At 40.3% G+C, this 23,640-nt stretch overlaps 1 protein-coding gene across 1 annotated transcript; it reads right to left on the bottom strand.

Annotated features, from left to right (window-relative positions):
• Positions 1-617: 617 nt before the first annotated feature.
• Positions 618-23,377, bottom strand: gipc2 (GIPC PDZ domain containing family, member 2). Its single transcript, XM_031731025.2, has 6 exons — positions 22,769-23,377; positions 7,643-7,828; positions 3,558-3,738; positions 3,023-3,135; positions 2,769-2,850; positions 618-1,736 (listed from the first exon to the last, which is right to left on the bottom strand). The coding sequence occupies exons 1-6, from the start codon at positions 23,039-23,041 to the stop codon at positions 1,585-1,587; spliced, it is 987 nt and encodes a 328-aa protein (XP_031586885.1). The 5' UTR covers positions 23,042-23,377; the 3' UTR covers positions 618-1,584.
• Between the last annotated feature and the right edge of the window lie 263 nt (positions 23,378-23,640).

Consider the following 23,640-nt stretch of genomic DNA (forward strand, 5'->3'; position numbering starts at 1 on the left):
CTCTAAGCCCCGAGTCTAGGTACCCCTGCCCCTGGAGGGGGAAACTGCACCCAGACTCAGGTGGTGTAACCCTTTTCCCTGCGGTGGGGAGAAGCAGACCGCCCTGACTCCGCAGCAGCAGGGAGGCCCCATACACCAGACCCCAGTCGGACGGCCAACTCCTCCTCCTAGCCCCCCCGCTCCAGCAGGCCGCAGAGAACGGGGGTGTAGGAAGACTCCAAACCTCCCTCCACCCGCTCATATGTACTGTTGATGTATGTGTGGTGGTGGGGCTAAATCTTAAAACTAACCCACACAAGTTTTTGAATGTGGAAAATTAAAATGAATTATAAAAAAGAGAAATGTCCTTAAAGTTTTAGCCTTTTTCAGTTTGATAACATTTGTCCACACAACCTGTGTGACGAAGCATAATATTCAGATTTTACCCAAATTCTACCCCTGAGAAAGACCCTGTCAATTTAAACTAATAAGACTAAAACTGAAACTAAACTAAAAACTAAAAGACTACAAAATACAAATAAGCCTTTTCAAACATTACCAATTACAATGAACTGCAAATATTCAGAGGAAGATGCACAACTAAGTCTGGAGCCAGATGCATTCATTACACAGCAGTCACATTAACAGTAAAAATTTTATTGTCTATGCAACAAAAGTGATCCCTTATAGTTAACATCAGAATATGACGGTAATCAGTCTGTATTTAAATTCACTTTGACAGCCGGTGCAGTTACATTATTACAAGTGCATTTATTTAAGACCGCAGACTGAAGTTGATCTGGACGTGGCCTTCATGTCGAGCCACATCTTTGAAAGTCTTACAGCATCTGATTTTTCTATTATAAAATAAATTACAGGGGGAAAAAAAACGCTGAACAGACCTAACAGAAGACGAAAAAAAGAGAAATATAAGGAATGTGTGTCGTCATCTAAAGGCGTACGAAGTTAAAAAGTCCTCTCTGTATTGCTCGAGATGTGTCGTAAGGGAAATTTCTATCATTTAAACGATTTAACAGGTTTCTGGAGAGAGAGAGGAGTATTGCTACAATCACTATGACTGATAATTACACAATGCTGCTGCTGTAAAAATCAGCAGCACCTCCACATATAAAAATAAGCCTATAAAAAGCTGTGCAATACATCTGGACATTCAAAAATCACACAGCTACTATAAAACACGATCAAACTCTAAAATTTAAGGTTGTGCATGTACCATTTAACAGACCCCTGCAGGACGACACTTAAATGCATCGTGAGCTTCAAACTGCAGCTGTTCTGTTGCTGAGGTTTACACAACATCTGGAATGAATCACCAACTTGTCAGCAGGCCGGAGATGGGTCCAGTGTTGGACTGGATATTTTACACAATTACACAAAAGAAGTGCTGATGCGCTAAACCTGACTTTTAAAGACGCCTTGGCAGAGAGCAAAGCTACACCTAAAAACAAAGAGAGGGCAGGACACTGCATCCACCCCCCTCCTGGGTGGTGCTATTTAAAGTTTGTCCAGTTGACTTCGGAGATTATGAAGATTTTGGGGTGTGTGTTTGTGGAATATGCGACGAGGGAGGAGGCAGCTGCAAATTTAAAGTCTTCCATCCCTGGCGTCTCCTATGGCGCCCCAGACATCAAAGACAAACTCGTCGGGAAAGGCGAAGTCTCCGAGGGTCTCGTCTAACGCCATGGCGAATTCATCCGGGTTCTTCTTGTCGCGTCCGACCTCGACCATCGTAGCAGCTGGAGAGAGAGGAGATAAATGAGCGTCAAGACTGAGAATCCTCTACAAGAGCTCTTAAGAAGATGAATTCAGGCATTAGCCAAACTGAAAATATTTTATTTCCTCTTTTAAATTAAATCCATCTATTGCATTTAAGGCCTTTACACACCAGACGTATAAAACCTGTGCAAATATTTATGCTGATGCTCTGTAATTATTATTCTGCTTCCCTAGATGTGTTCCCAACTCTGCCATCAAGAGCTCAAACTGCCTGACTGACATCTTGAAATTTGTATAAAAGCAGCCGTAATACAACTGCAACAGAGAATTGGTTGAACCCCAAATCTCCGTTTAGAAACATCAGCGCCAGCTCATCATTCAGGGGAAATATATTTCTTAGCATGTTCTTAAAAATCTGGTACTGGGAAGTGTTGTAAATAAGAGTCCAGGAGTTTATAAATAAGAGAGTGAGAGCATTTTCCAGCACTTTCTGAATCTGGGACAGCATCTTACTGTGTGATCTGATGGCTCAGCATTCCCTATGCATGGTTTGTGTGGGTATCATGCAGTAACCATCAGAGTGGACACACAGTGAAACCTGAGTGCTTCAGCCACAGCTGGATATTAACTTTGAACTTTTTGTTTGTTTGTTTTAAATATTAATACTTTAGAAAAAGTAGAAAAAGTCTAATTTTCTTGCTGGTGTTTTAAGTGAAATGGATGTTTTTTTGGTATGTCTTGTGTAAATTGTCCTTTGCACTACACTCTTGGAAATAGAAAACCTTTATCAGCTGATCAGATTGAGGCCTGTAATCCCAAAGGAACTACAGGTATGATGGAATTTCACAGCTTCCTGCTATAACCTTGCAGAATATGAGGACCTTGGACTGATGAACTGATAAAGACCCAGGATGAACAGTGGGTGCAGTATGATACCCGGCTTTAGATTTATTTTGGGGCTTTATTTTTTTTATGAGCCTTTATTCTTGACAGGCCAGCAGAGTAGTAGTAGTAGGGGGAAGAAAATAAATTTAAAATTAGACAATCCTTACCAAGTTCAGTGTCTCTGATGCCCATGTAGCTCTCCAGAAGGTCATCGACTTTCTTCACGGCCTTCTCCTCAAATTCTGTCGGCTAGCACAAACACACGACTCAAAGCGTTAATCCCCGAGCTCCGTATTACGTTCACTACTCTACCCAGCCCTTGTACAAGGACACAACCTGACAACAGTGCATTTGTTTCAGGCAGATTTGGACATTAATTCAAAATAAACACTCATTTCCTCGACACCCGAGAGAAACGCACCTCATCCTCTACGGTAGCTGGACCTTTGGAGCGGAGTCTCAGAGTCCCCCTCCCTGTGCCGATCTTATTTTCACTGGCAGGTTTGGCGCCCTTTGACCGGGGTTCAAGCATATCTGTGAATAGAGAAGACAATATTAAGTAAAAGACACGGTGTGCGTGTGTGTTGCTCTGAACTTGTAAAACAGGTTTGATTTGGTAAACCGTTTAATTTCCCTGAAAGGAATGCAGAGCCCTCGCTGCAGTGTTTAAACGTGACTGCATTATGATGTTATTCAGCGAGATGAGCCTGGTGTCAAAATGTAGGTAAAAAGGAGATCTTTCATATGCCGCACCTTGTTTTGACAGGATTGTGACATGTTACTGAAACAGCCTAAACTCAAATACGTATGACAACTTGTCCAAGATGCCTGAAACTTTCCTGCCAAGTGAGAAAGTGTACTTGTGTACTCCTCAAAGTTGGCCTGCGGTCTCTTTACCATGTGTATCAGTTGTTTAATGTGCTGAAGCTTCTGAGTCGATGCTGCTTCTTACTCACCGAAGGCCTTCATGGGCTCGACCAGTTTCAGGGTGAACGGCTTGTCTTTGGGCAGGTCTTTAAGCATGCGTGCGACCTCGTAGTGCCGCGTCCCGACGATATTTTGCCCATTAATGCACTCTATATGGTCGCCAACACAGATCACCTTCACATTGTCTGCAACGCTGCCGTCTTTGATACGCTGCCACATAGAGAGAGCATAGAAAAAAGGAAAAAAAAAGTGAGTGATGTCATTGGCATGGCATAAAAGCTACACGGAAAGCTGATGTTTGAGGGTTTGGTTTTTTGTTTGAAAGCAATGCTAGTGCATGTGGATCAGACCGGTATTATCCATTGTTTGTGGGCCTGTGGATGTTTAAATTATACATACTTCTGTGGAAATCCAAAAAGCAATGAAGGTCACTTTCTTCCATTTTTAATTAAAAGAGTAAGATTCAGAATAATCCTTGAATGTCAGTATAACCAGGGTCTGAGGGGTTTTTTTTTTTAGAGGAGGTCATGCTGTGGGTTCAGGTGGGGGTGAATCAGAATCATAAAACTACTCTTAGAGCCTCTTCCCTCCATACATTTAACTCAGAGCTATAAAACATACATCAGGGGTAGACAAGTGATCCTCACAAGAGTTCACGTGTCGTTAAGGATGTGAAATAAGAAACTGAGATGAGCTCTAATCATTTAATTTCCACAAGGATTGATAAAGAAAAAGTCCAGCAAGTTAAGTCCGACTTAAAGATCTCTCAACTGACAATGACATCACCTCACTGGCCCACAGGCTGTAGTGTTAAACACAGTCAGGTCATCAGGATGCAATGCTGTCGCAGCATCACATGATGGCACATGTGAGCAGGCCGAGACTTTATGAGATTATTATACAAGAGACTGAAATATGATCTCTCTGATTCAAATTTATGTGTTGCTATTTATGCGCTTAGCTTCACATTAACAGAACATTTAGTCAACTTTTATATATTTAGCATATTTATGTTACATTTTCTTCATTTCTCCTATTAATTTTTTTTTTTTTTTTTTTTAATGTTTATCATTGATAGCGAGGTCAAATATGCAAAAGATCACCCAAATGCAGTGTTCATTAAATGTGGCAACAATATATATACATTTTGGAGAAAAACTGAGGAAAAACAACTTTTTGGGAAAAATTGTAAATACTGGATTACAGTTGGTGTTCATTATCAATGAAGACTTAAACCTCAGAGGGTTAATAAGCCTTTTTTTCTATTTTATTAACACATGTCATGCTGAATAAATCTTTTCCCCTGTGTCTTTAATGATGAATTTTGACACCTCAGTATAAATCAGTAAAGATGTGATTTCTGATGCACACCCAGAACCAAACAAAAACCAGAGTATTCTTGTTCTAATGAACGGATGTTATTCTGTATGTACTCCTGGTCTCACAGCACAGCACTGACTGACTCCGACCAGAATAGAGGCAGAAGTGGGAGGCCAAACTGACCAAGAGGACAAGCACATCCACAAGTCTATAGGTTGAGAAATAAATCTGTTGGCAGCTTCATTAAATGGTACCTGCAAAACATCAGTGTCACTGTCAGTGGTGGAAGAGATACCAGCATTCTGGCTGGTTTTTAAGGATTGGTCCATGTGGGCAAAGGACACAGGAAGATGAAAACAGAGTAAATAAAGACTATGATGGAGGAGTGCTTGGCACGGTCTGTCAGGTTACAGTCTGAGAAATATGATAATTTTGGGGGGGGGGGGTTAGTACTAAGAGGGAATTTTTTTTTTTTAACAAGGAAGGTTATCACTATGAACTCTCCAAGCCATAAACTGTGGATGCCGCTTGATTGGAGCTGTTCTTTGTTTCATTGCCCTGTTGTAGGAGGAAACTGGCTCCAATGGAGCTCCAATGGCTTTAATGCAGAGGCCAGGTGAGCTGGGGAAGGATATATCCAATAAGATTTTTTGTTGGTTTTGCTAATGTCCAAATTATTTTAACCAAGCCTGCACAGGTTTTCAGAATCAATAAGAAAAGTGAGCATAGACAGAAGCAGAGAAAAAAAACAACGATGGTTTGCAGATGACCTCGATGTGAAAAACCTCCACTGATTTGAGTTTGACATCATTTGGTAACTGTCAGTAAACCATGCCAGCGCTGGTGAAAGGGATTGCTATCTCGGAGGCATATGTTTCCAAGAGCTCAGACAACTTGGATCCACTTCTCCTATGAATTGGATTCCCATTCCGGTTCTCAACTCTGCTCACAGCTTGTTAGAATGATATGAGATAAATCACCATCAAGCAGAAAGTCAATGTCTTGACTACATTCCTCGTCTTATTTGAAACTCATTTGATAAGTATGTTTTGTTTTGTTTTGTTTTTTTTAAATATTAGCAACATGAAATTTTCTAGGCGATCCTGAACCTTTGAGCAATAATTTATATTTTAAGAGTATTTCTTGACATTTATTTGAATCAAAGAGGGAAAAAAGACATGAAATGTAGTGGGAAGAGATTAGACGACAATACGTAGCATGCATGTGGACAGTGAGACTCAAACCAGGAACCTGCGCCTTTCAGCACTTACATGCATGTGACATGAACACGCAGCTCTCAGGTTATCTAACTTTACTGTTTACTTTATATATTATGAGAATGCGCTATTTGAGTCGGTCATGTGTGGGGAAAGCTGAGAGCGTGTATGTCATCATCACTGTTCAGTATAATACTTGCTGTTTGGGTTGCACATGTTCTTGTGCTGTTTTTTTTTCTTTTTGTGGGAATCAAACAGTTCTAAGATGATTTACAGGTTCATTACAAAAATAATCAGCATGTTTATTAAAGGGTTTATGCACACGATCTTTGAACATTTATCTTGCTCACAGTATAATGAGCAAGATAAATGTTCAAAGAGCCGCCAACATATTGGTACACATGGTGTCACACAGTCAAAATACACCAGTGCAGGTTACAAAAAAAAAACAAAACCAAAACAAAAAAAATCCCCACAATCAGTGGTTAGTGTGTACTGGTCTATCGTGTGTGCAGGTAGTCTGTCCTGCTGTAATGCTGGCAGGTTGGAACCAGTTTCTGAGGTGCAGGAAGCAGATACGTCTATCCTGGTTTCTGGTTGTCAACCAGGTCGTCGTCGGTCTGCTGTTGTTACTCCAAATAACGCTGGTCCAAGCACGCTATTGTGAAGCAATTTATGTTTGAGAATCCTAGTCAGGCTGCTGACCAAACTGTGGTGCCTTTTTACAAGGTTGGGTGTGTTTGACAGAGGAGTGGTCATTTGGGATTAACTTCTTTTTGCGTTTTGAGGCACAGGATGACGCTCTATAATCAGTCAGGTGTGACCCAATCCCACACGTTGGGATTTATCATAAGGGCAACCCTACATACATTAGTATGACTAGTTTTATTAGTAGAGAAAAGCTCCTTCCAAATTTGGCCAAAAAAATAGAGTGGTGTGTTATTAAATCCCTCAAGTGTGTGTTGTTTTTTTGTTTTTTTTAAATCCATCAGAGAAAGATCATACATGCCAGGCTCCTTGCTCTTATTTTGAAAATCCAGTAGCTGCTAACCAGCTAACCCTGGCACTTCCTCTCCTGTGACTACTCCTGTAGCGGTCCTTGATCTTAATTAGCTGCTCCAACTCCACCAACTTGGACTGCTGCTGGGAACAGTAGTCCTCCACCTGCTTTGGAGGTCGACTGTGAGCTGGAGTCTCACTCAAACCGGACCCTGCAGCAGGTGGAGATCTGGTTCATGTGCACAGAGCAAACAGCCGCAGTCCGAAATGGTGAAGCAGGATGAGAGACTCACTGAAGAAGCACCTCAATATATGAATCAGTTATTATTGTCACAAAGTACCTGACAAATATAATACTTGGAGAGGATAAACTTAATTATTTTTCACTGTTTAATATTTTACTGAGAAAGCTTGTGCAGTGTGAAATGAGCTGCACAAACACACTGTATATGTAGGGGAAACAAATAAAGTTCTTCCAGCCATGTATTAACTAATCATGTTACATAACGCCACATCACTGCAAATTAAAGGTAGATTGTGATGCATTCACTGTGAGGAGCTCTGCTCCTTCTTCTTACCTTAATGAAAGCGTAGCCGGCTCCGTTGTCTGTGATGGTGAGGCCCAGAGCATCTTCCGATTTATAGACTTCTACCTCCTTTTTTAACCCTCTAACGTGGGCGAAGATAAAATCCTCGAGGCCGATCTGCCCCCCCAACAGCTTATCCATGTCTATCTTGTGTGTGTTGAGAGTGCAGAAGAGGATCTGTAGACAGAAAAGAAGCAGGAACATCATTAATACGTCACATGTGAGATGAGATCCATCCAAGAAATAGTTCAAATGTGAGGGAAACACGTAGAACAGTCTGCATCTTGTATAATTAAAAATAATTTGAAAAATTATTTCTGTTTTTAATCACAGCATGAAAATTGAGCTGAACTCCAAAATAAAAGTTGCTGGAGTGTAGATGACTGAGCGCTGTGTCACTGTGCTAAATGCAGAAGTCATCAGGGAGCTCTGTGTTTATAGCAGCAGCTAAGTTATGCGGTTATGCCCTCTGCCACCCCATGGTGTCATCTGTGAGAGTCAGTGCTGCATTTTAAATCGTGTTTGAAGCAAATGGGGGAAATGACCTTTACTCCTGTGTGGCTTCACACCTCACCAGGACAGAAAGAAGGGCAACATGATCACCAGAAACATGATAGACCAGAAGGAGCCTGATTTAACTCCTCTTCAGACAGAAGCTGGACAGTGAGACCCAGGAGGAAGAGTCCAGTGCTTGTGAATCATTTATCCTGCTCTGACTCACCTACACAGACATTTAAGCTGGGGCTAAGTTCTGCTTTTATCCAGATTTATTACCAGCGCTCATATTAAAGTGATGCATCATTCTTCGACTGTGGGATCAGCTTTGCAAGAGAAAATGATCCAGGATTCAGAGGCTGACTTGCAGATTGGGAATGTTTCGTACAGATTTATCTGCACGATGACCTTTGTGCACCAATCAGTCACTGGCAGTGAGGCTGGCCTTGTCTGGGCCTCTTTGTCCTCCTGTGTACCGACAAGTGCTATTCACACACGCATTGGCTGACGCGGCCTCTTTTGGTTGCCTTGGGTTACCAGACTATAAAAGAATTTGATTATAATGGAGGGAGGCCGGTGGAGGAGAAGGCAGAGAGAAAAAGTAGAAGTACAGGAGAAGGGGAGGTGATGGGTGTACTGTAGCTTAATTGACAGCTTTTTTTTTTTTTTCTCAAAACCCCTCCACCCCACCGCCCAGGCCAGGTAGTTACTCCTGCACGGGTGGGAGGACTGGCAGCAAACGCCTACGCCCAATTACCGAGGCTGCCTCCTGCATTAAGCTGCTTCTGTTAGAGGCAGGCAGCTCTCAGCACTCCTCTCCTCCTGCTGGGCCGCCTGCTGACGCTGCGAGTGTTGCTACTTTGCGGCGAGCAGCATCACGCACTCACGCACAGCCTCTACTCTGATGGCCTGACTCACAAGAACAGATACTACACCTCCCACGGCCTTTGCCACGCTCACCAAAGCCCTGATAACCACATGGAAAAAGGGCAAGTCAAAAGAGAGGCACTGCAATCTGTTCAGCATCATCCAAGACAAAGCTACTCATGTATCCTTAACAAGAGGATTAAAAACTCACCGAATCAGATTTAAGTTACAATTTAGAGACAAAACTGTGTCCCAGATCAATTCTTTCTGGTAATATAATGCAGGTAGTTTGTATAGCTTAAGAAAACATTTCAGTTGATATACAATAACATACGATATACTCGTCTTCTCTACTGATTTTGGCTTTCAAATAAATTATCTGCACTCAAAAGTCTAAATTGTTGACATTCCGATAAAGATAAAGAGCAACAAATATATACATAAACCTACCATGGGTATTTTTGATCAACGTCTGCATAAAATCACACAGAAGCTGAAAAGTCAAACTACTCATACATATTTAAAACCCTGAACCACTGACATCAGTATCTAGTTTGTTAAAAAAAAGAAAAGATCCAAACATTAAGCTATAATTACTTATTTTTGTTAAAAAAACAAAAGCTACTCTTATAGAGTCCAAGAATAAAAGCGTGGAAATGTGCATAATAAAACCACTTTAATATAGATGCAAATAGACGTGTGACTAACCGGCTGTTAACAGAGAAAGAGAGCAGCTGAAATAAGAAAATAACAATCTCCACCTTTTTGTTCTCCACATCTAGACTGTATGAATCAGATCTATTATCCTCGCTTTTAAAAATATATATAGAAGGTAAGTCTAGAAAAATAGAGCCCCTAATTGCACCTGCCTCTGAAGTATACCCCGGCATTGAAGCAGTATTGACTCAAAGCTTAGGAAACCTGTTTCTTTGGCAACTGAACCGCTGCCAATTTACAGCCTCTTCAGTTAGCCTCCAGTCTTTTAATGGCAGAGCCGAGGGTCAGAAAGATTACAGAGGAAGCAGCAAGCTCAAAGTGGGATCTCACTCATACGTAACGCCTTCATAAGCTGCTGTGTTTCTTTTACACTTTCCATCTTCTGCCGTTACTTTTTTGCATTTTTAGGGCTTAACTGGGAATGCTGAGCTAAGCTCTGTGTATTGTGGTGTGGCTGTTTTCCAGCAGGAAACCACATCCATCAGCATTTAGGCCTGTGTAATCATTTACCTAACTGCGGATGTGAGACTCTTCAGGATGAAAGCTGGGGGGGGGGGTGTAATTTTGGAAAGGTGGTGCAGAAAAAGCATAGTTTATTATGAAAAGCCTGTTTTTAATTAACTGAAACATGATGTTTCTGATCCCGGCTGACAAACAATCCAGCCCTGATCGTGTGGTCCAGAGTGGAGAAGACAGATGGGTCATTCTGACTCAAATCAGCACTGGCTTTTTGCTCAACTGCCTCAGATTAGCATAAAAAATGTTATGCTACAAAGTCTGAACATATCTATTGAGTGTGGGAAATCTTAGCTTCATATATTCAATTGTTTTCAACATATATTTGGAATAATGGTCTTTTGATCCCCAATCACAACCCTTTACTGGGGTAACTGTTCATACTTTAGGCTGGACACCATCACGTATTTTGGATATCTTACAAGCAAACACCAAATCTTCCCCAGAAAGTCAAACTGAAAATCTTTTTTAAATACCACAATGAACTTGAATGAAAATACTTCTAGTACTTCTACCATCTTTAAACTAGTTCTTTCTACAGGTCTTCAATTTTCAAGTAAATTCAAGTTCTCAGGATTCGATGTTGAACTTCAGCTATTCTTTCTTTTCAGGTTCCTGAAGTCTAGTTAAGTTTTGAATGACATACCTTAAGTAGTTCTATAGATACAGTGATTTGAAAAAAATAATAATTAAAATAAAATAAATAACTTATGAGAAAAGGCTGGAAAAACCACCAAAGTCTCCACAGAATTATTATTATTATTAGCAAACTAATAACTATGGAAAGCTAACATTTGGCAGTTTTCCTATTAAGTACAAGTGTCATCATTTCTCTTTCTTCTGTTGTGCCAATTCACAACATCAGTTGTTTATTTTACCTGCATATGTCACATTAATTGAACTTATTTTCACTCTTGTGCTCCACGTCCCAACAGTCGGGCCAACCTCACAATATTAGACCTGCTTTTTACAGTAATCCGATCCCTGACGTTTTGCCTCACAGGTATTACTTTAAATACACTGCCCTTATAATTTAAATATAACCATCCACCACTTTAACACCACATACATTTCAGATAATACGGAAAAGGCAGACAGGTCCCACTTTAAAAGCATAGGTTGACTAGAATACTTAAACTGGCATTAGTTCTTGGGATGGACAGGTAACGTAGGTTTATTTTAATGTAAACAAATAGATGTAAATGTTCTTTTAAGGAACATTTCATTTACAAAACAGATGAGCAGCCTTGGATATCTTAAACACTGCCTTTATTTGATAGAGAAGGACAGGAAAGTGGGGGAGGAAGATGTGCAGCAAAGGGTTTGGACTCAAACTCAGCCTTGGGGAATATGATCACCTGCTCAAGCAGTGTTAAACTGGTGCCTAGCTTGAAACGGCTTTTAAAGACATTCTTCCATTCACATTCACATCTGTGTAGCAATGCTAACATCACCTGAGCAGGAGTATTAGTGCTGAAAACCTTCAGGTTACTTCAGCTTCGTCATTTATAAAACCATCTCAGTGTGCCACTTTGGAGCGTCCAGCCTTCAGTCAACACGTCTGACACCCCTGCTCTGGACTGAAAACAGATTCGATTTTTATACAGTGTGAAAATGCACTGGAAAAAAAAAGATCATGTTTACTTCCCAGGTTAAAGATTAACTTTGAGGAAGACGGTGCATTGATATCGAAACACATACTTAGCCTGATGTGAAACCTGGACAGTAAGTTTCCATTCAAGTGCCTCTAATTTCCTGAGAATAAGCTAGATTTGTTGAAATTAAGACAAGTTTAACTGGTTTATTGGTGAAGAATAATTGATGAGAAACAGTCCACAGATATCTGGATGTGTGTTTTTTCTTTTAATCCACTGCTTTAGAGCTCACGGCCTACACACTTGTTACAGCTGTGAAAGGCTGTTAAACGACCTGAGGTTAAACTCTCCTCTGGTGCACCACCACACCCATCATATATGATAACGAAAACTAGTTTTCTTTTCACCCGTGGCTGTTTTGTCTCCACGCGGTTCCTCCAGAGAGGCCGATGGAAAAATGAAGTTGCCGTGACAACAACTCCACCACAGCCGGTAAACAACCACTTAAATCGCTTAAAAACAAGCTGTGGTCCGGTGAAGAGTGAGCACACACCTGGGGTCTGTTTCTGCAGCTTTGCACACTCCTCGTTAGCTCGTTTCTTGCGGGCATGCGATGAGCACACAGACAGAGTTCCTGCTAATTTGCTTATCACATGTGTAATGAACCACAATTACCAGTAAGCTCATGTTCCCTGGAATCATGTTGCAGGATAATTTAAATGCATGTTATTAGAAAGCCAAACAGCAAAGCTGGGGGTGTTTAACTTGGCCAGGTCGCTCTTGTAATACTGATCCCACTGGGACGTCCCGATAACAGTTTCAGCTCAAGAGGATCGATCGTTAAGAAGGTTAAAAAATAAACTTTAGGGAAAACCTACCAGCAGTGAATAAGTTACCCGAATAAAGGAAAACTTAAAGCCTTAAATTAATCCCTGCTGAAAAGACTTAGCTAAATAATGATCATTATAAGCTTCATAAAAACAAATGGCATATCTGACGGTCAGGATCCAAGTGGCCAACTACTGTATAAATATTGTACTTTCACAGTGTACTTACAAGGATCAGATGTGAGGCGAAGAGTGTATTTGTGTGGCGTCTAATGCCAAGATTGGTCCCAATAAATCCAACTTAAATCTTGGCATCGATCATAAACTGCACTGTGTTGGCACATTTCTTCTTGTGAGACTCACCTGTGTTGATTGCTATAAACTAAAGCTAATCAAACATTCTAAATTATTATTATTATTACTATTGCAGTCGGACGACCGCTGGCCACTTTCTGACGTTAAAAGCTCTGGTTGCCTAGGTAACCTACTAGTGCATTTACTATAAGTCAATCAACAGTATACTGCGTTTTCATTGGCAGCTCAAAGTCGTTGAATCTCATTTGCTTTCTGTGCGCTCTCTTGCTTTATCAGCATGCATCTCCATAGTAACTTGGTGCAGAGATAAGAGGGCAACACATGCAAAACTGCTGCTTGCTTACCAGACAGTTCTTTGGAAAACAGCGTGAGCATTCCTGGGAGATGCCTCAGACCTCCGGACAGTAAAAGGGTCTGAAGTTTTTTTTGTTTGTTTGTTTTTTTACATATTGATAAGAATCAATAAGTAATAGAGATTCTTTAAAGAAAACAAACAACAAAAACAACATATTTTTTTTGCACTTTTCCTGTCTTCTGCAACAAGTTTAAAACAATGTTATTGTTCTATAAGACTCAATATTAACTATTTGAACAAGCTGACCTTATAAAAAACTTGTAACTAAGCCCACATTGTTTACCCACACCTTTAAAAATAAGGCCCAAACTGTCTGACACTCATAAACACGAATTTACTGTAATTGATCCGAGCCTCCCATGTCTTAGTGACAGAACTGTGATACTGGTAAATCGTTTTTGTGGCCTTTCCTTTGTGGGGTTAGACTTTATTAGTACAGCAGCTCTATCCAGTCTTTAGTGACCAAAGCACTTTAAGCACACGTCACTTTTTGATTCTGCTTTGTTTACGTTTTAATCACTCTTTCATTCAAGTAGCAGTTTGTCAGTAAAGCTCATCTTATCTCATCTTATGCCAGCTGTGTTGTTTTCAGCCCATATTTTTGTTTAATCTCCTCACATGATTTACAGTTTGATCATCCCAGAATAATCTGTCATTCAGCTGGAAAAAAAAAAAAAAAAAAAAAATCACTGACTTATTGAACTGATAACCACCTTCGTGTGACTACTCAGCCTGATTGATAATGCTAGGGTAAGTGAACATAGATAAAGAAAAGATAACCTGGCTATGTTGAGGTTGCTTCATAGTAAAGGGTCTGCGATCACCCTATTTATAGCATTGAGTGGCAGAAATAAGCTAAGGATAAGATATAATAAGTTAAAAAGAAAAAGAAAATAAGCTAAGGATTTTAGATAAGAGAAAAAAAATGCACTGATAGGGAAACATGTTCATTTCAAAAAGCACTCTGCAGACAGGCTTATTCCTGTATGGAGGAGTATGCATGCAGGTTTGGTTGGTTTGTATATTGTTGAGGTAACAAGTCTGCATTATTTCTCACTATTGGTTTAAAAAAAAGAAGCCTTTTATGCATGAATAAAAGACCTAAGCCTTCTAATCCATGTCATTTTAGTATGGGACAAACAGTCTACAACTGGGCAACCTGAACTCCTGTTTATCCTGACTTGGCTTGTTTTTTACGACCTCCAGGAAGTGAGTGCTGGAGCCTAGCTAACACAAACAACAGACTCAAGCCCTATCAAATAAGATTGTTTCACCTAATCCCCCTACTACACCACCACTACCCTCCACCAGCAGCACCAGATTAAGAAATGTCTGGCCGTGAACTACCTGGAGGAAAACAAAAACAACAAGGCATACGTCCATTTCACACGACCGTAGCCCAGATATTCAAACTACAGGCAAATGGCTGAGCGCTTTCTGCTCATCAGGTGGACAAGAAGCGAAGTCACAGGGCCACACCTGAGGCTGTAACATACTGCGGGTTTAAGTCCAATAAACAGACTTTGACCTGAGCTGAATGAGCACGTCAAGATTGTAATATCATATTGGTGTGTCATTTGTGGCTCATAACACGCACGCACACTTATCTTAGTCATCATAAAGTGTGTGCTTTAGTATGTTTAGCCATTTTTTTTATTTCAATTCCAGGTTGTTTGTTTTTTTAATCTTCCTCTGCTCTTTGCTTTCTAGATCAAGTTACTGATTCTCAGCTTTAGTGTGAGATAAAGAAGTAACAAAGTTATTCCTCAGACATGCATGTGAATGTGACTTGAACAATATGACTTCGTTCAGCAAAGCCATAGATGAAAGCTCAGTGAATGCCTGTCACCTGACCCACTCAGAATCAGCTGTACAACAACCAAACTGCACAAGGTTCATGCCTGCGATGCAGAGGAACAGAAACAAGCAGTGGTACCCTTAATGTGTCATCCAGTTTCTGATAATTCACCAGAGAAAACACCGATTAGAGTACTAGAGATATGTGAAAAAATTGCCACTTATTTTAATTTACCACTAAGAAAACATATAGATGATGTCTGATTATGTTTACATCTTTGATCTGGTACTCTAGTTCCAATTAAATCGAACTCTGGTTAATTTTGCCTCTTGGTGCGGTTTGTTCGTGTAGGTGTAAACACAGTTATCACACTCAGGTCGGGACCAAAACAACCACACCGAGACCCTTTGGAGTGAGTGGTCTCGGTGCGGTTCCAAACGAACTCCAGAGTGGTTCATGTATGGTGTGAACTTGATCCGATTCGAACCAAATACCAGGTTTAAGATACAAGTTTGGGCTAAAAACGTCCTTTATTGTTTGTACTCTGAATGCGGGAAGATGCTAAAGATATTAAAAAGTCTGCACGAGCCTTGAAATGAACGTAAATTCTCCGTGTTGTCTAATAGTCTAGAACAGCGGTCCCCAACTCCCGGGCCTCGGACCGGTACCGGTCCGTGAGTCGTTTGGTACCGGGCCGCGAGAGTTGAGGCTCAGGTGTGAAATGTATGGTTTTCAGGGTTTTTATCGGTTTTCAGCGTTATTTTGTTATCGTTTTTATCGTTAACTCGGTTTTCCTGGGTCTTTTCACGTGTGTTATGAATAAATCTTCTTTTTTTCGGTACCGGCACTAGTTTTATTTTGTTGTATTTATCCGCGACACCTTATTGCCGGTCCGTGAAAATATTGTCGGGCATAAACCGGTCCGTGGCGCAAAAAAGGTTGGGGACCGCTGGTCTAGAACACGTCACCTTCTCCCTGTATTTACTTTTGTTGCTCCCGCCCCGGAAGCATCTGGCCAATGAGCGGCCTGGATATCCTCACATGCTTGGTAGTGACGCATTTTGGTTTGCTTATACTTAACTTGGATTTTTCTCTGCGTGAAAACAAACCAAACCAGGAGAAAAATGCACAAGTTTACAAACTCATCAAAATGACTTTGGACCAGAGTAAACATAGGTGTGAAAACGGCTTAAGAGTAGGGTGGGGCAAGTTTGAGATGTGTGTTTAAACTGTTTTCTTATCTTGGTTTATAGAGTCTGTACTGTGGTAAAAATATAATAAAAAAGACTCTTGAAGAAAATTTTGAGATTCTATTTACTCAAGTTGTACAAAGTTATGGTTTAGTTTAGTTTCAAGCAGTTGTACAAGAGCAAAAACTGATTTTTTTGCTTTTGATAGTCACATGAAAACAGGATATAAAATTGATTTCGTTGCAGGTTTTTAACAGAGGTTAAATCCATTTTAAAATCCTGAAAATTTCACGTGGGCATTTCCTGTATGTAACGATTCACGTGGGCAAAAAAAATGACGCATTAAAATCAAAAAGAAGTCAATCTGACCCAGAATCAGCTGATTCTGAATGGGTCAGGTGGGAAACGCTGAATGATTTTCCATGAAATGACCCAGCTTCTAATTAAAAGCACAACAACAGAGGCTCAGAGTGAACCGAGACATGCCTTAATGCAGTGGTTTCTTGGAAAGAAATGTGTAACCTATTATAGGCACAGCAAGGAAGACAACACCATTGTTCATACTGTTCATGACATAATTTGTATCTGGTTGAGCCAAGATCTCATGTAACCTCACAGAGCGACTGGTTTACAAACAACCACAGTCTGTGCAGCTCCAAATCAATCAGCTTACATTATTTAGTCCTCCATAACTTCATTTACAAGGATGGTCGACTTTAAAGTATGAAAATGTAGATTAGATGCAACAGTTTAGCCAAAACGTAACTGAATAAACATTAAAGGAAGAGTATAAAATGAATCAAACTAGCTGCACAGCTGTGACAACTCAAAAAACATTCTAATGTCCAAAAATGTAAGCAACACAATTACCTTAAAAAATTACCTGAAAACACGACTTTACTCGCTCGTATTTTAACCTTTAGAAAGCAAACATGTAATTATTTATTGGCTTATAAAAAAAATAAAACTACGCCATTCAAAAAAGTAAAAAATTTTATCTTGATATGAAGTCCAAAGATCCAAAGGTCTTTATGACAGCTAAACCAGATGGCACATCCAATAACAGCTGATACTGGGTTTTGAGTGTCGACTGCATTTGACAGTTTAGCAATACCTAAAATCTCACAGCCTCTTGATGTACTCTTCAGGAAATGCTCACATCTCTTAAAGCGGCGCGAAACAGCTCTTTCTGGCAGAGAAATACACCCCGGTGCCACTACCTTCAAGTACTTCCAGCTAAAACTGGACTGAAAACTGCAAAATCATTTTATTTTTCCCTCACAGAAAATGTTCATTCACTCAAAGCTCAAGCACAAAACTCTCCTGGTTAAATCATGAGTGCCAGTGATAAACAGCTCTATTACAATATTTTGGAATCTCTGGTCAAAAGTCACAGGTATAACTTGTCAAAACTGAAAAATCAGTCATTTTAATGGCTAAAACACCCGAGGGGCTTATTGTGAACTGTAACTCACGCAAAGCTACTCTAGCACAGTCCAGAAAATAAAATGTCAAGCTAACACAATAGGTCAACTTAACTTAAAGCTGAAGACTAAAACATAAAACCTGTTGGTTATATTATCCTTTTGGGTGGGACGACACCAAGCTTCGTTAGATTTCTGAAAACAATTAAATAAACTGGTCATAGACTTCGCTAAGTGCCGTCCCCTTTTGTAGATCTCCATCAGAGACCACTGACTAGCTGATATTAAACTGTAAAATGTCATGTCTGCTGTGTGCTTTAAAAATGCATAAAATAAAATATTAAACTTGTTATATAAATAAAATGTAATTAGGTTACGATCACACTGTATTCAGAGTGTACACTCCCAGATAAAAGATATCACTGTTAATTTAATAGAGAGCTAAACAAATATTAAACTTTTTTTTTTTGTTAAATCTTGGAAACATTGAAAAAAAACAAAAAAAACAATACCAGTTAGGCTTTAGCTGTAATGGCTTTTTTTAAAATCTTTTTTTGTTGAGGTTTGCGGGTAATTTACAGACAAAACACTTTGATGTCACAAGGAAAAAAATTAATGATAATTTGGGCAAATTAGTCGAATTAGGCCTATTCTGAATTCCCCATAGATGCAAATGTGAGTATGGATGGTTAGCCAGCGTGTACCGCGCCTATCACCCTATGGTCGCTGGGATAGGCTCCAGCCCCCCGCAACACTGATAAGGATAAGCGGAAGAGAACGGATGGATGGATAATTCAGGCAAATGCAGCAAATTAAGATATTACACAGCAACCGTACCGAATAATATTGTCTGACATTCTTACTTTGCTCCTGTAAAGCAAAACTTTTTTTGGCTTTAAATTTGCATCACTGCTGTCTTTTGCTGATCCTGTCACCAGTCACGTTCAGACTGCAGTGCAACAAGGTTTGGTGGTGTTTACGGAGGGAGGAGGCCATGGGCAGAGCTGCTTCCCTGGGTCCTCTGGGACAATTTATCTGCTTAGATTTGAGGCTGTGCCCACTGAGCCGGACACGAGGGACTTCCCGTGGTAAAAACCGTGGAGTCCATGAAACATTATCGCATCTCACTCCCTCGCTCTGTCTCCATTTAAATGTCACAGGTCTGAACTGGCTGATTGATAAGACATTTTGTAAATAAAAAGCCAGAAAAGTAATGTACTGGCTTTCTTTATATTCTTTTACAGTAAAAGACAAATGGTTAATAAGTACCTAAAAACACTCATGGCTGTTATCAATGTGAGATAATTGCTTAACGGGATAACTTAATATGTTGACATTTGAGTAATTTTTTTCCCTGTGCTACCTGCTAGGCAAGCATTGAGGCATTAGCAGGAAATGACTCTTTATCTCTCAGTGTGACAGCAATCTAAATAAACTAGCGTGAATGTGAATCTCTGGTGATCCCTGTAGTGCAGGTTTTCTCTCGTCACCCTTTACGTGGTCATAAAACAAGTTACAGAGGAGCACGTTTGAGGCTGGTACTTAATAAGACCAGTGAGAGTTCAGTCTCTGAACGTGCTGTGAGGCAGTTGCTGTAATGAGACAAGTTCAAACAGAGGCAGGAGATTCCTCACCGAGGGTTATTTATGAACGTGATGGGGCGAATACCATTTAGACACAAAAACTGAGGGATTAACATTAATTAAGGATAGTTTTATTCCATCAAGTCACTCCGGCTGGTTTCAGAGGAGCGGCACTCCATTATCAGGAGTATATCTACACATGACGTGATTCACTGTATACCAATGCTACTGAAACAAATTCCTTTCCAGTTACTGCGCGCCTGTTGAATGAGGTGGTTGTAACTTTTAAATACATGTTGTGTAACGTCATCTGTCTCGATACAGCTTCATGTCGCCATGCATCATCCTCTGAAGGAGGAGGGAGCGCGATTCTGTCAGCGTGAATTTTAAACTGGAGCTTAAAATGAGTTGGTTTGCACTTACTAGTTTATCACTTTTAAAATGTTTCCACCATGTTTCTTTGACTTTACTTCCTATTCTTCAGGGCAAAGATGTGCATATACCCCCATATCATAAGTTCCACCTACAATGTTGACATGCAATGTTTGTTATGTCTATGCTATGCACTGAGCTAGAAGAAATGCAATTTCAGTCTACTTTGCACTCCTTGTTGCGTGCCAATTTTGAAGCTATTTTAAAGGTACCAGTTATTAAAATACAACCCTGAAGAAAAGTTGTTGTTTTTTTTAATGGAAAGGCAAACAAAAGACTTATGGTCTCATACTTGTTCTTTCTTGTTCAGCACTTTATTGCTTATCCAATAATTGTTACATTTGAACAAAGCTCATATAGGCTTCACACTTTCTCCTCATGCTGGAAGAAAAAAAAAAAAAAAAAAACCAAATCCCAAGTCTATCCTTTCCTGGCCACGCTGGCAAAAAGATACCTTTGTATTCCGGGTACTAGTGTCTCAGCTGAAAGAGTCTTCTCGACCACTGGAGACATCGCCACAGCAAAACGGAGCACTCTGACCTCGGAGTGTGTTGATCAGCTCCTTTTTCTGAGCAAGAATGCCGACATTCCTTCACTATCTAAATGTGTTTACCTTTTTAGGGCAGCAACAAACAGGATCACTTATTTTAATTTAAGACAATGCGTTTTATTTTATTTCAATTTAACACTTTTTAATTTAACATAAAACTATATTTGTTTTAGTTAATTTAGTTTCAAATTCTTCAGTTCCTGAAGGAGCTGCATAGTTTTTACAAACTGCATGGTTCAGAATAGCTATAACTGCACAGTTGTCCCCTGATGGTTGCATTCAGTTAAGCTGGACTAGACTGTAATACAAACACTTCAGTTTGTCAGCAATAAAACTGACTGAAGTGAGAGAAAGACTGAGCACTTTGTTATTAGATAAAATGAATATTGATAAAGTTTACATTTATGGGCAGAATCTGCGGGCGAAAAAAGGTGATAAATCGCAATAATAGCTTATCGTGAGTTAAGTACTGAGATAATATCGTATCGTGGGGTATCTTGGTGATTCTCACCTCTAAACACCAAATGCTAAGTGAATATTTAAAATTAGCCTTTTATTACATTGGAACCAAAAAGCACAAACAGGAGATTGATAAGACATTGTAGATATTTTTATATTTTTTTTCCCTCTAAGACGTGGACACCCAGCTTGAGATGGTCTGTTGGTCGGATGTGGTTTAAGGTCTGCCACACTGATGCTGCAAGAGATGTATGTAGCCAGTGTTACGTCACCGACTGGCTTGTGAAGCTTGAGCTGAAGGTTTTCAGTATTTCAATATTTCACCTCATATAAAAAAAGCTTCACACTGCGTAATAAAACCCATCACCTGACACCTACACTATCAAAATGGTCACTAACTCCATTTGTAGGAAGCTGTCTTTCAACCTCTTTTATATAGAAGCAGGGGAGGGAAAAAAAGGAGAGGCAGAAACTGAGCGAAATCGTAGGGCTTCAGGGTCTGCTCTGAAAATGTGTTTCTGAATATTTGATTCCAGCTTCTGGATCCCCCTTGCCCTGCTGGCTTTTAGGAGTAAATATCTGTGGGTAGCCAATGCCAGAAGGCCTAAAATGCAAAATTAGTGATTGAAAAAAATTAATCACTGGGAAATTTTTTTTAATAAGAACAATGGGAAAAAGAGCCATGCACGGTTCTCCATAGACTTCTGTAGAACCGGAAGTCTTTGAGTCGCACCCTGCTGGGTACTAATGCACTTCCACACAGGATTCCCTTTTCAGACTCAGACGCTACACCCGTCGAGTTGGGTGTTAACATGTTCAAATAGCATCAAGCTGAAAGCCAGGGCCCAAGACATCCTGGCAGGTGATTTCGGTTTAACGACATGATGGATGTTAAGCGCTTCACCTGTCAGGTAAACAAAAGACACACATGCCACTAACGCTTTCCTTTTAAAACCAGAGCTTAAACTGTAAAACTTCAGAGGAGGACGCAGAACACGCTTTTGTCTTGAGGGCTTTCGTGTTTTACCGTAATAAAACAGCATCTAAAAATAGATGCACGTTCATTTGTAAGGTATCCAGTGACTGCATGCAGCACCCATGGTTTTACAGGGTTTAAGGTGTACAGAGTAGTACACTAGAGTGAGCAGGGTGTGTCTTTACAAACATCAGGCAATCAGAGACTTTTAATGGCCACAACGCAACTACGCTCTCAGAAAAGTCACTTATAAAAAGTGTTTAACCCAACCTGAAAGAAGCAGGGAGATCTTTAAGAGTGGAAGGGGAAAAGTGCTTATTCTGAAGAGGAACTGTCACTGTAATTGTAAAAGAAACTAGTAATCTACTGGTGATGTGAATAGTTGAGAAAATAAGTCAGTCTTGACATAGAAATAGGAGTTTGGAAATAGGTTTCTATGGTTTTGATATTGTGTCATTCCTCTTATGGTTTATTTTGATTTTATATGTCTTGTTAAGATGTTAAGACTGCATTTGCGTCCATCTATTTTGGTTTTCTTATTTGTTTTTTAAATATTGTATGTTCTGATAATCATGTCAAGTGCATTTACGACATCGTGAGCTGGAAGAAAGATCATTTCCGTAACTCAAAGTACTATTTACTACTAAATACTTCCTGGCAACAAAGTCCTGCATTTACACTACTATTGTGTATATGTAAACCATTTTCAGGAGCTCATAGCATAAACTTTGAAAAAGTTCAGCTACACTTTTTTAAAAATTTGATTTTCGGTACTTTTCCCCCCACATTTCTTAACTTACTGAAATATTGGATCAGTGATTTCCTTTGAACCTTCCCAGGTACTTAAGTTAAATTACCTGTCAGGTTTAAAGGGCAAAATATTCGTGTTTTCCTAAACATCTAGAAAGTATGCTAGCATACTTCACGTACTCCCCGTAAAATCCAGTTTCAACACCTAAACGCAGCGCTAAATCACTGACACCACCCACCCTTCCTGTGACAACAGGTGAGATCTTACCTCAGGTGCACTTATATTAAACGCCTCTGCTATCTTCGCGTACAACTCCTTGACATTGCCAAATCCCTCGATCCTGCCGGTGGGACTTCCGTGCGCCAGCTGCGTGTGGAAGACCAGTTTGGGCCGCAGGTTGGCAGGTGGCGCCGGGAGCCCCGCTCCATTCACCGCGGATTTACTCAAGCTCCCCGCACCTGTGTGCCCGCCGCTGACCACCTCGTTTTCCACCAAATGCTCCTTTGACTTGTTTTTCTTCTTCCATGGTCCCAACGGCATTTTTTTTTTCTTATTTCGGGTTATCTTTTTCGATGTGGGATGAAAAAATCCGAGCCTCTGCTATAACATTGAAGTAGCTAACCTGTTGAGTTCGTGTTCTCCTTTATTTGCTTCCTCCTTCCCTAAAAGCCTTTCTTCCTTCCTGCCACCAGCACTTTTCCTCTCCTCACCTGGCCACTTCTTTAACTTGGTTGTTCGATAGCGACTCGGCCCTCGCTTGCAAATAAACCGTGTAAATATTCAACAGGTAGGGGGGTGAGTTGGATAAGCCCTGATACAACCTGCCGCCGCTGCCCGGTCCTCGGCTAACAATAGCTGCTCTGTATGCCTATCAGCATGCCCTGGGACGCAGGCGCAGTGGGACGAACCCGGGCTCAAGAGGGAGGGTAGGATCCCCGGTGCACCTGTAGGAGCGTCGCTTTTTTCAATTATTCTGCCTTTACTGAGACTTTATTCAAACCCAAACAGTAAGTCTAATGCTAAACTTTCCAAACGTGCCCAAATATGACTGAAATCCCGCTGTAAATGTGCGTTTTTGTCACATTTTCTCAGAGAATTATGTTTAAAGGTAGCATAACTCTGTCACAGAGGAACTGTAA

This window comes from Oreochromis aureus, linkage group 18 (assembly GCF_013358895.1).
Source record: "Oreochromis aureus strain Israel breed Guangdong linkage group 18, ZZ_aureus, whole genome shotgun sequence".
Taxonomy (NCBI): Eukaryota; Metazoa; Chordata; class Actinopteri; order Cichliformes; family Cichlidae; genus Oreochromis; species Oreochromis aureus.